At 37.8% G+C, this 16,803-nt stretch overlaps 3 protein-coding genes and 1 pseudogene across 5 annotated transcripts; 1 reads left to right on the top strand and 3 right to left on the bottom strand.

Annotated features, from left to right (window-relative positions):
- Positions 1 to 480: 480 nt before the first annotated feature.
- On the bottom strand, positions 481 to 3,498 carry LOC107024453 (G-type lectin S-receptor-like serine/threonine-protein kinase SD2-5). Its single transcript, XM_015225441.2, has one exon. It carries the CDS (start codon positions 3,145 to 3,147, stop codon positions 643 to 645), a length of 2,505 nt encoding a protein of 834 aa, XP_015080927.1. The 5' UTR covers positions 3,148 to 3,498; the 3' UTR covers positions 481 to 642.
- A 1,216-nt stretch (positions 3,499 to 4,714) lies between these two features.
- On the bottom strand, positions 4,715 to 7,598 carry LOC107024636 (G-type lectin S-receptor-like serine/threonine-protein kinase SD2-5). Of its 2 annotated transcripts, XM_027918221.1 has the most exons (2): positions 7,472 to 7,598; positions 4,715 to 7,364 (listed from the first exon to the last, which is right to left on the bottom strand). In XM_027918221.1, the coding sequence occupies exon 2, from the start codon at positions 7,153 to 7,155 to the stop codon at positions 4,966 to 4,968; it is 2,190 nt and encodes a 729-aa protein (XP_027774022.1). In that variant the 5' UTR covers positions 7,156 to 7,364; positions 7,472 to 7,598; the 3' UTR covers positions 4,715 to 4,965. The 2 variants fall into 2 exon arrangements, with proteins under 2 accessions (XP_027774022.1, XP_015081113.1); XM_015225627.2 differs by having other exon boundaries at positions 4,715 to 7,591.
- Positions 7,599 to 8,078: 480 nt separating this feature from the next.
- LOC107025475 (G-type lectin S-receptor-like serine/threonine-protein kinase SD2-5) lies at positions 8,079 to 10,969 on the top strand. Its single transcript, XM_015226260.2, has one exon. It carries the CDS (start codon positions 8,356 to 8,358, stop codon positions 10,828 to 10,830), a length of 2,475 nt encoding a protein of 824 aa, XP_015081746.1. The 5' UTR covers positions 8,079 to 8,355; the 3' UTR covers positions 10,831 to 10,969.
- A 270-nt stretch (positions 10,970 to 11,239) lies between these two features.
- On the bottom strand, positions 11,240 to 16,014 carry LOC107025276 (annotated as a pseudogene). Its single transcript, XR_001457389.2, has 4 exons — positions 15,504 to 16,014; positions 13,382 to 14,477; positions 11,969 to 13,306; positions 11,240 to 11,871 (listed from the first exon to the last, which is right to left on the bottom strand). The product of XR_001457389.2 is annotated as a TMV resistance protein N-like (transcript).
- Between the last annotated feature and the right edge of the window lie 789 nt (positions 16,015 to 16,803).

Genomic DNA, 16,803 nt, shown 5'->3' with positions numbered 1-16,803 from the left:
CTAGAGATAGAAAATGGAGCGAGAGTGGCTTAATGAAATTGGGGGCCTATAGTAGTTTGAACAATACAAAAGTCGGAAACACACTCATAAACAGATTTGTTAGTACACAAAAGATTGTTAGTGATTTAAAATAAAACAATCTTTCTATTCCAAAGTAGAGGTAAGGTCTGTGTATACACTACCATCTCGAAGCCTCACTTGGTGGGATTCCTCTGGCTATGTTGTTGTACAGTGCTATTTCCCTGTTATGAGGCCATGTGGATTATTAGTATTTTTCCCTCACAAAAAAGAGGCAAACTTGGCATCAGTACTCTGATTAGGACATGATCAAGTTGATCAATAGAGAAAATTCAAAACTTGATTTGAAGACCTTTTCTAATAGCATAACACAATAAAACTTACAGCATACTACCATTTTGAATTCAGTAGCTGCACCACCGCGTACACTATTGAATAAACATGAACTGTGAAGCCTAAATATGATAGTAACATGAAGCTCAAAAATTCAATATAGAAGTTACTGAACATTACATTTCATGAATTATAAAAAGTTATGCTAGAATAGGATATGTTGCAATATTTGATATTACACAACCATATATATGTTGGTTCCTTTCAATGACAAAATCTTAAGCATATTGTTTACCTTGGTCCTGATAAAATTGAAGGAAATTTTGAACTGCTAATGACTTCCCTCTGTTGGTTGCCTGCCCCAACCTCAGGTACATGTGTGAAATCATAATTCAAGTTGGTTTCAACAGTGACCAAACCTTCCAATGCCTTAACCACCAATGACATGGAAGGCCTCTTGGAAAAATCGCCCTGTAGACACCATGCAGCGAGGCTCATCATTTCTGTCACTGCTTCCCTGTGGAGTTGCATATCTTCGTTGTGTTTGTCAACCATATCCATGAGCTGCTTTTGTTCCGCTTTTCTCCTAAATACACTTAGCAAATGGACATCTTCTTCATCAGGTTGGGACCAATCCAAATTCTTTCGCCCACAGAGAATTTCCAAGAGGACAATTCCAAAAGCATAAACATCAACTTTCTCGGTGATTACGGAGCTCAACCATTCAGGGGCTAAATAACCCGGTGTGCCTCTCATTCTAGTCACAACTTTGCTTTTGTCTTTCTCAATTAGCTTCGACAACCCAAAATCTGATATCTTAGCATTGAAGTACTGATCTAGAAGGATGTTTTGTGGTTTGATGTCCAAATGAATTATCTTTTGGCTGCAATCCTCATGTAGATACGCTAATCCTTTCGCGATATCTGATATTATCCTCTGTCTTGTGCTCCACGTAAGCCCATTTTCTCGGTTTTCATGTGTAATCCACCTATCCAGAGATCCATTCACCATGTACTCATAGATTAGAAGCCTGTGGGTTTTTTCGGCACAAAATCCAATGAGTTTTACCAGATTGATATGGTGAATGCCACCGACCGCCTTTACCTCTGTTAAGAATGATTCCTTTACTTGACCTACACCATCCAGATGTTTCACAGCTATTTTGGTGCCATTGCTCAGCGTTCCTTCATAAACACAGCCAAATCCTCCTTCCCCAAGCTTTCTACTGAAATCTTCTGTAATTACTTTCAGCTCATTGTAAGAGAATCGAGTTAGGATTCCGGGTAAGATTGGTGCTAGATCCAAAATATCCGCAGCCTTTCTGGACTCACGTGTCCTCTTTCTGAAAATAACAAAGCAAGTAGCTATGCTTAAAATTATCCCAAAGAAAGCTGCAAGAGTAGATCCTATTATCACTTTGAAAGGTCTTGATTTATTTCCTCCAGGAATGATTAGAGACTGAGTCTGCGCCTTTGAGGAATTCTGCACCTTAAGAAACACTGTATTGCCTCTTCCTTCTTCGCTGTCTCTGAGAGAGAAAACTTCATTCAGTAACAAACAGTTCCCTCTTCGAGTCCCATTCCAACCATATCTAAAAACAGCAGCTTTGCAAGAACAGTTACTCAGACAGGCCCTTTTGCAATCTTCCAACTTTGTCTGCCAAATCCATAATTTGCTCGAATTTAGTTCCTGATCAATGTAAATTGAAAAATATGTAGTATTCTTGAGCTCTATGAAACTATGATACTGCGAAGAGTTGCAGTTAACGGAAGTCAGCTGTGAACATCCAAGATCTGGTTTCCTCTCAGAAAATGGCCTGAAGAAGTTTTCCTGTGACGGACAAGTACATTGCCCGTTATTTGTGCAAATGCTATAACTTCCACATACCATTGGGTACGCACAGTTATCTACATATGGCGGCAAAAGGTCAGATACAACTTCAGACCATTGGTATACCTTTATATGTCCATCAGGACCAATCTTCATGAATTGAGCTGTCGAGTTAGTAGGATAGTGTAAAACAGTAGAGGTTTGACCGTTAAAACTGTAATAAGAACTATCAGCATTGGATGAAGTGTAGTAATATTGAGGCGGATTAGTATCCATGTAAGCAGCCCAGCTTCCATTGAGAACAGTAAGAGCAAACAAACCTTGACTCCGATTGGTTGCTGAAACGCTTGCTACAAGCTTCCGGCCAGAAACCAAACTCTGCCCTGGAAGCAAAGAATCCGTAGGATGATCAAAAGACTGCCAAATTATGCGCTTTCTCTTATCAAAGAGCACAAGATTTCCCATTTCTGTTAAGTTTAAGCCAGAAACAGATTTCCCAATTGTATCAGTGGACCAAACAAGAGTGCCATCAGAGTCTGTCAAGACCAAGTTGCCATCTTGGCCTAGTTCCAAGGTTGCATTGAATTTCACTGGATGGTTCCTATTAGCAGACCAAACTAACTGGGGTTCATTTACTATACCGTCCTGCTCGTTGTATTTGTTGTGATACAAAACGATACCAAGAAGGCATTCTGTGGCATTGTACCTGCAGTAGAAGCCATAGAGGAATCGTGGGCCAGCATTTCCCCGCTGAAGTATGGGCGTTGAGAAGCCATCGGTGGTGGAATTAATAATAAGAGACGGCCTATTGATCCATAAAGAGGAAAGTCCGGCATGCCCTGCAGTAGAATTCGGAAGACTGATGTTGTAGTGCAGGAAAGATTGTGATATAACAAATCGAGACGAAGTTAAGAGGAGATAAATGAAGAGAAGGATAGGAAAACACATTCTCTGTTCTGCAAACATTGTTTCCTAATCAAAATCAATAAAATATATGGAATTTTTTTGTGTATAGTTGAAGAAAGATATGAGCATACAGAATATCCAAAGTGATATCTGTAATTGTAATTTTCTCCATAAATCAGGTCACATTAACCATAACAATCGGATGATAAGCTTTCCTCACGTCCAATCCACAAAGTAAATGAAAGTCCTAGTGACTTCGACTTGTCTGCAAGGTTGAACAACAACGGAATTGTAACTTGGAAATGGTCAAAAGGTCCCATCAGTGTAAAGATTGTGACATTGATATTTATATTTGCTTTGGTTTCCTTTAGGAAGAAAAGAGACTGCATTTTCCTATATTCTTCTATTTATTATCTTTAATTTGTTACTGTTGGCTGCTACATAACAATTTGGTTCAATTGTTATTTATTGAAAGCTTAAGTAGTCATATTCGAGCTAAGTATCTAGCGTTAAACAGTATCCTGCTAGCTTTCAAACCAAACTGTATTTTACATGTAGGTTAGCAAACATCTTCCAGTAGTTCATAATGAATGCTGTGGCTAGGAATACTTTTGAGACGTGTGGAGTTCAGTTATGCTCATTTACCATCAAGTCAAAAGGAAATATTTTCCAAATCACACGTCTCACTTAACTAATGGGAAGATAACATCTACTTGATTGGAAGTCATCGTATATTAATATGGGAATGGTTCTTAGGGAAGACTCATAGTTAATGAGGAGGAAAGTTCCGAAATAGTGAAATCAACTTGGAAAATGATAGCACAAGGAAGAAGTTATTTTTTTTTTTGTATTGATTAGGCAAAGATTGAAAAGGATGGAAGATGGAGATAAATAAGTCACTATTCATTGATTAAGGAAAAAAAAACAAGTCTTGTTAGAAATATCTAACGCGGACCCTTGATAATATCATCACAGCTAGGTTATGAAGAGGATGGAAGAGGGATCGAGATACATTTCATATCATTAAAATAACTCCACTCTTACATAATCACATTACTAGGGAGTATATATAGGTGCTGAAGAATAATTCTAAACTAAATAGTTTAACACACATACGATGTACTAGCCAACGTTAAAATCATCAAATCCATGCACCTCAAACACAGAGGAGTGAGGATAGGAAGCATAACATGAAGTAAATGAAAGTCGTAGCGACCTTGATTTGTCTGCAATAACGAAAATTGTAACTTGGAAATGGTCAAATGGTCCCGTTAGAGGAAAGATAGAACCCCGCCCCATTATTAAAGTTTGAAAAAAGATAGCACATTGAAGAAGTTTGTTTGAGGCCCCTCTCTGTATTGACTTGGACTTTGGAATTTATGGCACATCCCATTCAGTGGAAAGTGCCCAGTAATTCCAAGTTGAATGTTAGTAACTAAAGATCCACTAATAGTTCATCTGGTTTGTGTAAGCTTTCAACTACTAAAATATAATGAGTTCAGTGGTAAAACTTGAAATTAAAATGTGGATTTGGAAAATGATTGCTGGAAAGAGTGTTGCAACTTACAACTCAACAGAAATGACAGCACGGAAGCTTTTGGAAAATTAAATGTTCTAAGATTAGATGGAGAGAAATAAAGCTTTTCCCATAGCATAACACAATAAAGCTGACAGCATACTTATACTCGCACATGAATTGAGATCCCTCTACACGATAGTAACATGAAGCTCAAAATATAGAAGTTACTGAACATTACATTTCATGAATTATAATCTCATACACTGTAAAAAAGTTATGCTAGAAGTGAAAATGTTGTGATATTTGACATTATGCAACCATATATTGGCTGCTACAAAGACAAAATCCAATGGACTTGTTTACCTTGGTCCCGATAAAATTGAAGGAAATATTGAACTGACAATGACTTCCCTCTCTTGGTTGCCTGCCCCAACCTCAGGTACATGTGTGAAATCATAATTCAAGTTGGTTTCAACAGTCACCAAACCTTCCAATGCCTTAACCACTAATGACATGGAAGGCCTCTTGGAAAAATCACCCTGTAGACACCATGCAGCTAGGCTCATCATTTCAGTCACTGCTTCCCTGTGGAGCTGCATATCTTCGTTGTTTTTGTCAACCATATCCATGAGCTGCTCTTGTTCCGCTTTTCTCCTAAATACACTTAGCAAATGGACATCTTCTTCATCAGGTTGGGACCAATCCAAATTCTTTCGTCCACAGAGAATTTCCAAGAGGACAATTCCAAAAGCATAAACATCAACTTTCTCAGTGATTACCGAGCTCAACCATTCAGGGGCTAAATAACCCCGTGTTCCTCTCATTCTAGTCACGACTTTGCTTTTATCTTTCTCAATTAGCTTCGACAACCCAAAATCTGATATCTTAGCATTGAGATATTGATCCAGAAGGATGTTTTGTGGTTTGATGTCCAAATGAATTATCTTTTGGCTGCAATCCTCATGTAGATACGCTAACCCTTTGGCGATATCTGATATTATCCTCTGTCTTGTGCTCCATGTAAGCCCATTTTCTCGGTTTTCATGTGTAATCCACCTATCAAGCGATCCATTCACCATGTACTCATAGATTAGAAGCCTGTGGGTTTTTTCAGCACAAAATCCAATGAGTTTTACCAGATTGATATGGTGAATGCCACCGACCGCCTTTACTTCTGTTAAGAATGATTCCTTTACTTGACCTACACCATCCAGATTCTTCACAGCTATTTTAGTTCCATTTCTCAGTGTTCCTTCATAAACACAGCCAAATCCTCCTTCCCCAAGCTTACTGCTGAAATCATCTGTAATTATTTTCAGCTCATTGTAAGAGAATCGAGTTAGGATTCCCGGTAAGATTGGTGCTAGATCCAAAATATCCGCAGCCTTTCTGGACTCATGTGTCCTCTTTCTGAAAATAACAAAGCAAGTAGCTATGCTTAAAATTATCCCAAAGAAAGCTGCAAGAGTAGATCCTATTATCACTTTGAAAGGTCTTGATTTCTTTCCTCCAGGAATGATTAGAGACTGCGTCTGCGCCTTTGAGGTATTCTGCACCTTAAGAAATACTGTCTCGCCTCTTACTTCTTCGCTGTCTTTGAGAGAGAAAACTTCATTCAGTAACAAACAATTACCTCTTCGATCCCCATTCCAATTATATTCAAAAACAGCAGCTTTGCAAGAACAGTGACTCAGACATGCCCTTTTGCAATCTTCCAACTTTTTCTGCCCAAGCCACAATTTAGTCGAATTTAGTTCCTGATCAATGTTAAATGAAAAATATGTAGTATTCTTGAGCTCTATGAAACTATGATACTGCGAAGAGTTGCAGTTAACGGAAGTCAGCTGTGAACATCCAAGATCTGGTTTCCTCTCAGAAAATGGCCTGAAGAAGTTTTCCTGTGACGGACAAGTACATTGCCCGTTATTTGTACAAATGCTATAACTTCCACATACCATTGGGTACGCACAGTTATCTACATTTGGCGACAAAATGTCAGATACTTCATTCCAATCAACTACAGACCATTGGAATACCTTTATATGTCCATCAGGCCCAATCTTCATGAATTGAGCTGTCGAATTTGTAGGATAGTGTAAAACAGTAAAGGTTTGACCATTAAAACTGTAATAAGAACTATCAGCATAGTATGAAGTGTAGTAATATTGAGGCGGATTAGTATCCATGTAAGCAGCCCAACTTCCGTTGAGAACAGTAAGAGCAAGCAAACCTTGACTATGATTGGTTGCTGAAACGCTTGCTACAAGCTTCCGGCCAGAAACCAAACTCTGCCCTGGAAGCAAAGAATCTGTAGGATGATCAAAAGACTGCCAAATTGTGCGCTTTCTCTTATCAAAGAGCACAAGATTTCCCATTTCTGTTAAGTTTAAGCCAGAAACAGATTTCCCAATTGTATCAGTGGACCAAACAAGAGTGCCATCAGAGTCTGTCAAGACCAAGTTGCCATCTTGGCCTAGTTCCAAGGTTGCATTGAATTTCACTGGACGGTTCCTGTTAGCAGACCAAACTAACTGGGGTTTATCTATCATACCGTTCTGCTCGTTGTATTTGTTGTGGTACAAAAGGATACCAAGAAGGCATTCTGTGACATTGTACCTGCAGTAGAAGCCACAGAGGAATCGTGGGCCAGCATTTCCCCGCTGAAGTACGGGTGTTGTCGAACCATAGAAGCTGTCGGTGGTGGAATTAATAATAAGAGACGGCCTGTTGATCCAGAAAGAGGAAAGCCCAGCAAACCCTGCAATAGAATTTGAAAGAGTGGCGTTGTAGTCCCATGAAGATTGCGATATAGCAAATCGAGATGAACAAAAGAGGAGATAAATGAAGAGAAGGATAGGAAAATACAGTCTCTGTTCTGCTAACATTGTTTTCCAAAATATATGTAATCTTTCTGTTGTGCCTTTTTTTGGGATATAATCTTTAGACTTAGCATAAATCTGTTTTAAATTACCTATGGTCTCTTTTTCAATCTTTGATTACTAGAAAGGCATCACATTTAATTTCTTCCATTCTGTTGACTTCCAACACTACTTTCAGCAGCCAACTTTGACTATAACAATGATTTTCTCATTGCATTTCGATTATCAAGAGAGTTGACAAATTCTCATAACTGCATTAGTTTCGATTTCTCAACTAAATTGATACCACTCGTTTTTACATTCATGCACGCGGGGTACAAGAAAGGAATATATGAGTTTTTTTTTTCTTCCATTTCTTTGCTGAACAAGTCAGCTGCTGGAAGAGTGTATAAGTCAACAAAAGTTTAGAAGATACTGAAAACATATCGAAAAAAATTTCTGTGAGGCCCCTCCGGTCCCGTTTTTACTGGACAAGGATTTGACCAGTTTTTGGGGTTAAGTAGGCCTAAGGGCAGGTCCGACCTTAATTTTACTTTTTCCTTTCGAGACATCCAAGCTAATCGAATTTTGAGGATTTGGAACTCGAAAGGTTTCTCAACATTAATGAAATATATAAATCATATTCATGCTTTATTGTTAAAGGCATCACAAGGTTTACTTTCAAATTTTAATAGATGAAGTGAAGTCATTTGATATAGTCAAATTACAGCTGCTGGAAATAGTGTTAGAAGTTACTAAATGCTTAGAAAGTGATATCACACGGCAAATATTTGAAATTTTGACTTCGTATCTTTTTCTCATTCAATTTTCACAAAAAGGTCATATACCAGAATATAATTTTCTAAGAACTCTAGATTTTGTAACAAAGATATGATTGCAGAGCAGAGAGTGTATCTTTCTATCCTTCTCTTCATTTGTCTCCACTTTTTTTCATCCCGGTTTGCTTTCTCGCAACCTTTATGGAACTATGATATCAGATTTTTGAATTCTACTACTGGACTTTCCAATTCTTGGATCAATATGCCATATGTTAGAGTTTACAATACCTCCGAGCCTTCTGAAATGACGCCTATTATTTGGAGCAGAAAGAGTAGCCCTCAGTTTCTCTTTGCCTTCTATTGCCCCCTTATAACTAACAGTACCACAGAATGCCTTCTTGGTATCCTTTTATATCACAACAGATCCGACGGGGTTATGAATACTCCCCAGTTAGTTTGGTCTGCTAACAATAACCATCCAGTGAAAGTCAATGCAACGTTGCAACTAGGCCAAAACGGCAATTTGGTCTTGACAGACTCTGATGGCACTCTTGTTTGGTCCACTAATACTACTGGAAAATCTGTTTTTGGCTTAAACATGACAGAAATGGGAAATCTTGTGCTCTTTGATAAGAGAAAGCAAGCAATTTGGCAGTCTTTTGATAATCCAACAGATTGTTTGCTTCCAGGACAGAAGTTGGTTTCGGGGAGGAGACTGATAGCAAGCAGTTCAGGATCCAATCAGTCCTTTTCTTTTACTGTTCTTGATGGAAGCTTGGTGTCTTCCATAGATACCAACCCACCTCAGTATTATATCGCTTCAAGTGGGGGTGATGCTCAAAATAGTCCTTTTTACAATTTTGACGGTCGAACCTTTACTGCTCTACAAGACCCTTATACATCCCAATTCATAAAGCTTGGGGCTGATGGACATTTAAGGTTATACCAGTCGGATGCATATGATTGGAAACAGTTCGATGAGGTCATGAATTCAGATCTAGGGAACTGTGGGTACCCAATGGTGTGTGGAAGATATAGCATTTGTACAAATGACGGGCAATGTAATTGTCCGGTAGAAGGAAACTTCTTCAGGCCAATAAATAGGAACCCCGATCTTGGATGTTCACAGCTAACATCTATTTCTTGCAACTCTTCACAGTATCATAGTCTTATAGAGCTCAGCGATACAACATATTTTGCATTTGAGATCAACTTTTACGCAAGTTCAAACATGTGGTTCGAGGGAACAAAGATGGAAAATTGCAAAGCGGCCTGTTTGAGTAACTGTTCCTGCAAAGCTGCTGTTTGGTCTAAAACTCTAAGAAAAAACTGCTTATTACTGAATGAAGTCTTCTCACTTCAGGACAACTGGTATGGTACTGACAAGACAAAAGTTTTTCTTAAGGTGCAGAATTTCGCAAAGGCTCAGTATCAGCCGCCAATCGTTTCTCAAAGAAAGCAATCAAGACCTCTGAAAGTGATTGTAGCATTTGCTCTCGCAGCTTTAGTGGGAATAATTTTAAGTATTAGTGCATGGTTTGTTCTTTTCAAAAAGAGGACACTCTCTGTCAAGGCTGGGGATCTTCTGGATTTAGCACCAATCTTACCGGGAATCCTAACTCGATTCTCTTACGATGAGTTGAAAATAATTACACAAGATTTCAGCAGAAAGCTCGGGGAAGGAGGATTTGGCTCAGTATATGAAGGAACACTGGGTAATGGCAACAAAATAGCTGTAAAGCGTCTGAATGGTGTAGGTCAAGTAAAGGATTCATTCTTAACAGAGGTAAAGATAGTTGGTAGCATTCACCATGTCAATTTGGTAAAACTAATCGGCTTTTGTGCTGAAAAAGATCACCGGGTTCTGATCTATGAGTACATGGTAAATGGATCATTGGATAGGTGGCTTTCTCATGAAAATCAAGAAAATGGGCTTACATGGATTACGAGGCAAAAGATAATATCAGATATCGCTAAAGGATTAGCTTATCTTCATGATGAATGCAATCAGAAGATAATTCATTTGGACATCAAGCCACACAACATCCTCTTGGATGAGAATTTCAATGCTAAGATATCTGATTTTGGGTTGTCGAAACTAATTGAGAAAGACAAAAGCAAAGTTGTAACTCGAATGAGAGGAACACCAGGGTATTTAGCTCCTGAATGGTTGAGGTCGGTGATCACTGAGAAAGTAGACGTATATGCCTTTGGAATTGTACTCTTGGAAGTTCTTTGTGGGCGAAAGAATTTGGATTGGTCACAGGCTGATGAAGACGATGTCCATTTGCTTAGTGTTTTTAGGAGAAAAGTAGAACAAGAGAAGCTCATCGATATGGTTGACAAGAACAACGAGGATATGCAGCTCCACAGGGAAGCAGTGACGGAAATGATGAGCCTCGCAGCATGGTGTGTACAAGGCGATTTCAATAAAAGGCCTTCCATGCCATTGGTGGTTAAGGTACTGGAAGGTTTGGTGTCTGTTGAAACCAACTTGGATTTCAATTCCACAAACCTAACTGACAACCAGCAGATGGAAGTCCCTATCAGTTCAATACTGCCTTCAATTTTATCTGGACCAAGGTAAATAATATGTTTGAGAACTATGATAATATTTCCAATTCTAGTGTAACTTCATAAATGTAATATTCAGTAACTTTGCATTAGTTTATTGAGTTCATGTACTATCTTGTAACTTTTACTTCCTTTTTTTTAAAGCTCTTATATTTTTCTGTTCAATCAGTTTAGTATGATCTTATTTCTCTTGTTCCCACTTTTCGTAAGACTAGTTTCTGGACACGTGCTTTGCACATGCGTTTCATATGAAGTTTTATAGATAAGTTAGAACAGCTAAAATTTCATGGAAATATATATGTAATGAGTAATAAAATGCAACAATTAGAAAATAAGAATATAGACTTTTGACGAAAACTAAATTAAGAAGCCTGATAGAGAAAAAACACACAAAAAAGAGAGTAAAAATCTGAGTTCTTCTAAGTACAAAATCAGTACATGATTCTCTGAGTTCTTATGGACTCCTTCTCCCATTTCTAAGTAGCTTTCAAGATTATAATTATGTTTCTAAGTTGAACAAATTCATATGCATTTCAGCTCCCTGTTGCCATCAATTCTCATACACAAGACGCACTCCCATACCTTTGACCACTACATCCTTATGAACTTCATCATGGAAACCAACCTCAAGCTGAATGTAGTTATTATAATTAACATCCTTCGACGTCCAATACGGATGAACAGGTAAATGGGCTAGAAAAGTATCACCTAAACCAACAGCTTTTTCACTTCCTATTGAGGAGAAAGAAAACCAAGATTCGCGCCTCAAACCGTCATGGCTTGTGAACTTAAACCATGCTGCAGGTCCTCGGGAATTTCTTAGGAATTTGTCAGTATGGAAATTCATGGGACCGTCCCACTTAAATTTCCTTAAAATGAAAGGATTCATCATGTCAAAAACAGCACAAACAGCAAACCCCCTGAATGTGGGTGTGAACCAATTTTTGGGCAGGGCTACTGAGATTGATCCAGTCCCTGAGTTCTTGTATGTAAACCATTCCGGAATCTCCACACCAGGGACGTACATCCTAAATAAGCCATTCATGAATAGTACCTGCATGCACCGTGAAATGAATGTTATTGGAGTACAAATACAAAAGCCTCTCCAGTCGTTTTATGTTTTCCATGTTGTGGCTTGGAAGTGTACTTACCTTGTCCATCTGTTTCAACAATGAATCAACCATGGAGGCGTGCTGTTTATTTTTTACAAGTTGATGACATTTTGTGAATGAAACTTCAAGCAACATTGGATATTTGGTTAGTTGATCAATACTCATCAAAGATGTGCATTCATCGGCATATAGCCCTGTTATACTTGGAGGAAGTTCTGGTAAACTCTCAAGCCTCCTACAACCAGCCAATGCAAGGAATTTAAGATTAGTGAGACGACTTATGTTTGCAGCTGCAATATTGGAAAAATTGTTACCGTCAAGAACCAATCCCTCCAAAGACGGTAAGAACCCAAGATTACTTAAAATGCCTCCGTCTGAAATGTTGCAGTCACTAAGATCCAACATGATCAATGAACAAAGACCCGACAAATTCTGAAAATTTACACCCATAGACTTCTGGCCACGACTTGAGCTACTTACTTGTGAACTCAAAGCAGTACATCCACGGAGATATAAATGTTTAAGGTTTTTAAGAAGAGACATTGAGGATGGAATTGTTTGGATGGCTGTGTGAGTGAAGTGGAGCTCCTCTAAACCAACTAAAAGTCCCAAATCATCTGGTAAATTTTTAAGTTTTGAGCATCCAGACACATCAAGTGTTTTCAAACATTTCAACCTAAAAATACTGCTAGGTAGACTCTCAAGATGCTTGCAGTAACTTAGATTTATTACACCAACTCCTGGAAAGTTCTCAACTGATGCTGGTAGCTCACTCAAAGCAGTAGCGCCCAAATACAGTTCTGCTAAACGATTCATTTTCTCTTCTATTTCCGGGAATGTTCTTAACTTTGAGCAGCCTGAAAGAACGAGAATTTCAAGCTTTTCCAATCGAATACTCTTTGGTAGGGTCTTTAAATTTCTACAGTTCTTCAGATTCAGAAAGACTAGCTTTCCAAGATCTCCAATAGAAAAATTGATTTCTACCAAACTTGTGCATTCTTCAAGAACCAGTCTTTCAAGATTAGGTGTAACGGAAAAATCTGGCATCCTTATTAGCTTCTGTGAATGGCTAAGGTTCATGTACTTTAGTTTTCCTAGATCCTTTGAGGTTCTTCAAAGTTGTATGATGCGGCTTTTTTTCAATTTCAAACTAACAAGTTGATCTCCCTTAAAGCTATTTGGCAGACTTTTCGAAGGATATCCATGCCAATCAAGCCACCTCAACTCATCAGGAAGAAACTCAGGTCCCTGGCAAACATATGCATTCCGGAATTTGAGAAACCTCAGACTGGTCATCTGCATGAAGGCCTTGCCACCAAAATTAACTTCTTCTTCATTTGTCAGGTGCAGCAAAATGCCTTCGATCTTGTCAGTGCCCTAATAAGCAAGAGTATTAAAGGCGAATGCGAAAAGGAAAATAATGTAAGAAGGAATAAGTTCACAACTACGTACCAAATTTCTTTCAAGTACAGGACAAATATCTTTGCGCTTCCACAACCTACTACATATTCTTGGATTGTAAGAAGCTTCCCGACGAACAATGTGCCAGCCCATTTCTTGTATCAATTGGTGTATTATAACGCGACCTTTTAATATAGTGATCAAACATTTCTCCATGAGTACTTTAATCCCAATGACAGGGCTAAAATGAAAACTCTCAAGTATTCTGGTCACTGAATCTTTCCTCTTCCCTGAAAAGAAACATGCAATGTCTAAGAATATCTTTTGCTCAGTATTGTGGAGACCAGTGAAACTTAGTTCGAGTTTCTTCAAAATTTCATTTTCTGGGATTTGTTTCAAACGCTCCACTTGACTTATCCATTCATCCAAGCCTCTCCCATACAAGAAACTGCCAAGGACTTTCAGGGCTAGGGGGAGTCCACCAGTATGCTCTATCACTTGAGCTGATAGATCCTCAAATTCTTTGGTAGGGTAGTTTTTCTTGAAAGCATGTTGTTTAAAAAGTCGTAAGCTTTCATATTTGTCTAAAGTTTTCATTCTGTATATCTTTTCAGTCTCATACTTAACAAGCAGGTGTTTGTCTTTGGTTGTTATGATGATTCTACTTCCGTCACCAAACCATTCACGCTTCCCAGCTAGCGCGTCTAATTGATCTATGTGATCAACATCATCCAGAACAAGAAGAACCTTTTTGTACTGTAGTCTTTGTTTTTGCATATTAGCTCCTTCAAACGAATCGTTGATCCTTAGTTTTTTTACAACAAGGATCTCAGAAAGAAGTATCTCTTGCAAGTGCTCTAGTCCCTGCTTTGCTGAACGGTCTCTGACTTCGTGAAGAAAACATGCACCTTGAAATCGACTCCGAAGGTTATCATAAATAACTTTTGCAAGAGTTGTCTTCCCCACTCCGCTCATTCCCAATATTCCGAGAAAGCGAACTCCACCAGACCCTATGCCAAGCATTTTATATACTTGGTGCATGTGTGACTCCATTCCAACAAGATTTCTAGCATTGCTTGCATGTCTCTGACTACCCAATCTAGCCATTATATCTTCCACAATTTTCTCTATGACTCTAGCTTCATGTCTGCATACCACAAAGGATGACGAAAAATGTTTATTTTTTTGGCCCTTCAGACAACTGTGTGTGTATTTGCCTAAATTTCAATAAAGCAGGAGTTTCCTCTTTCTCGATTAGATCTAAATGATTTGTAATTATAACCATGACAAACTAAATGTACAGCAGAGATGGTTTAAAACAAGTTCCCTGAAGCCCGTCTTTTCCACGAATTTCTGAATTCCCACAAGCTGTTGAGACACTGAATTTATTTTGGAATATAATGAGGCATACAGAAAGATATCAGGGATCAATGAGTATTTGGCTTTTTGCAATGCTTTGTAGTAACAATGTAGCTGAGGCTGAAGCTGCAGCTTTCGGACTGCAAGTTAGTTGCAGATATGATCATGGAACTTGCAAGTATGGGTAAAGAGAATTTAGCAAGGAGAAGTGAGACATTGTTATAGAGAAGCAAATTTTGTGGACGATGCATTAACCAACTTTAGATCTACAAGTTAACAAACAAAGACAGAAAAAGAAAGGTACAGGCTGATTTAGAATATAAACAACTACGGAGTACATCAGTTGGTATACTCCTTTTTTCATCTTTACTCATTTTGAGAGCTTAAATGTAATGAAGGGGAATTGTATTGATAGGGAGAACTGTCATAACATAGATTTGGAATAGTAGTTCATCGCAGAAATAACATGAGCCCTGACAGATTATTTCCCATTGAAGTGGAAGTGATTGATTTAGAGGAATGAGAGGCGGTGACTGGAAAAAACTGTTCATCGAATCTTGACTATTTCGTGAAGTTCATGAGCATAACTGAACATCTTGGGAAAAACTGTAGATCAAAAATTCTTCCAAAGTTTCACCTAATTAGACCTAACCCTGACCACATGGTCATCAAAGTCTAAACATTTTGGTTAGAGAAAGTAACAGTACATAATTACATTACAGTCCATGATCTAGTTCTGTGATGCAAAACAGAAATGGACTAAGTATTTAGAGTAACATACGACGATGAGTTTGGTTTCATGATCGATACTTACCCATTGGAAGTATTTGGCAAATCCCAGCCAGAAATATTAGCTGCTTCCACCAGTGCTGCCCTCCATTTTTGCACCTTATCCTCTTGGAACCGGGCTTCATGTTTGCTAAATGCTTCTCCAAACATGTTTTTTTGTTTCCTCACTGTTGATGGATCTACATCATAAAACACCGGAACAACAATTTGTCCTTTCACATTCTTGCACTCCATGATCTTTGTCAATTCATCTAAACACCATGTTGAATTAGCATAGTTTCTAGAGAATATGATCAAAGCTATCCTTGACTCTTCAATTGAACTCTCGAGTTCCGGTGAAATGAACTTTCCTTTCTCTAGTTTTTCATCATCTTTGAAGGTATTAATGCACTTTTGTTGCAGAGCAAGGTACAGATGGTCAACAAATGTTTTGCGTACATCTTCACCTCTGAAACTTAAGAAAACATCCTAACTCCATCGAATAATTTCTGGGGATGGAAGCAATGAACTTTCCTGATTCATTTTCACAATAATTGTTTTAATTTGCCTGCTAGACAAAACAAAATTAGTAATTAGATTTACAAAAAACTTGCATTTATATATGCATAGTGATGACTTAAGTTGACTTAAGTTAAATTGTTAAGCAACTTCGGTTGAATATATATTTTAATCTTCCATTGATATGGATTTGCAATAGTATTTTATTTGATAGATACCTACTCCCTAATATTTTTTTTTTTAATTAACAATCTTGAATAGGGATGTCTTCAAAAATGTAACAGAGAATGACTATAAGAAATTATAAATAGATGAGTACATTTTATAAGACATTGTATTTATTATATTCAAAGATAATATGAAATGACTATTATAATTAATGATAACTGTAAATTAGGAACTAAGTGTAAAATTATCCATTGATTTCATAAAGTGGACAAGTATTGTGGGATATCCCAAAATAGTATAGTGGATAACTTTTGTTGGATTGAGGGAATAACTAAACCAATTATGTTAATTTATTAAATCTAAAAATCACATCAAACGAACATAAAGTCAATTTTTTGGGTTTTTATTATAGTCGGTTCTTTAGATTTTCCATTTTTTTAAATTAAAAAAGTCATAAAAAGTTTGCGTGTGAGAAAGATCAAATATACGTCTACATCGGACCTTTTTAGTTGAATTATAATTATTTTTTTCACTACTTCCGCAAACCAGGCAGTGGCGGAGCCAGAAATTTCGCCGAGGGTGTTCAACCTTTAAAGAGTCGATATTTTTTTTTAGCGGAGTGGGTATTCAAAAAGAGATTTGTATATAAAAAATACAGC

The sequence above is a fragment of the Solanum pennellii genome, chromosome 7 (genome assembly GCF_001406875.1).
Source record: "Solanum pennellii chromosome 7, SPENNV200".
Lineage (NCBI taxonomy): Eukaryota > Viridiplantae > Streptophyta > Magnoliopsida > Solanales > Solanaceae > Solanum > Solanum pennellii.
Note: the sequence above shows the minus strand (reverse complement) of the source record. Positions and strands in the feature narration are given on the sequence as shown.

What these genes read in the sequence shown, in the direction of transcription:
- LOC107024636 (XM_015225627.2), bottom strand. Translation starts at nt 7,491, where the DNA reads ATGTTAGCAGAACAGAGACTGTATTTTCCTATCCTTCTCTTCATTTAT.
- LOC107025475 (XM_015226260.2), top strand. Translation starts at nt 8,356, where the DNA reads ATGATTGCAGAGCAGAGAGTGTATCTTTCTATCCTTCTCTTCATTTGT.
- LOC107024453 (XM_015225441.2), bottom strand. Translation starts at nt 3,147, where the DNA reads ATGTTTGCAGAACAGAGAATGTGTTTTCCTATCCTTCTCTTCATTTAT.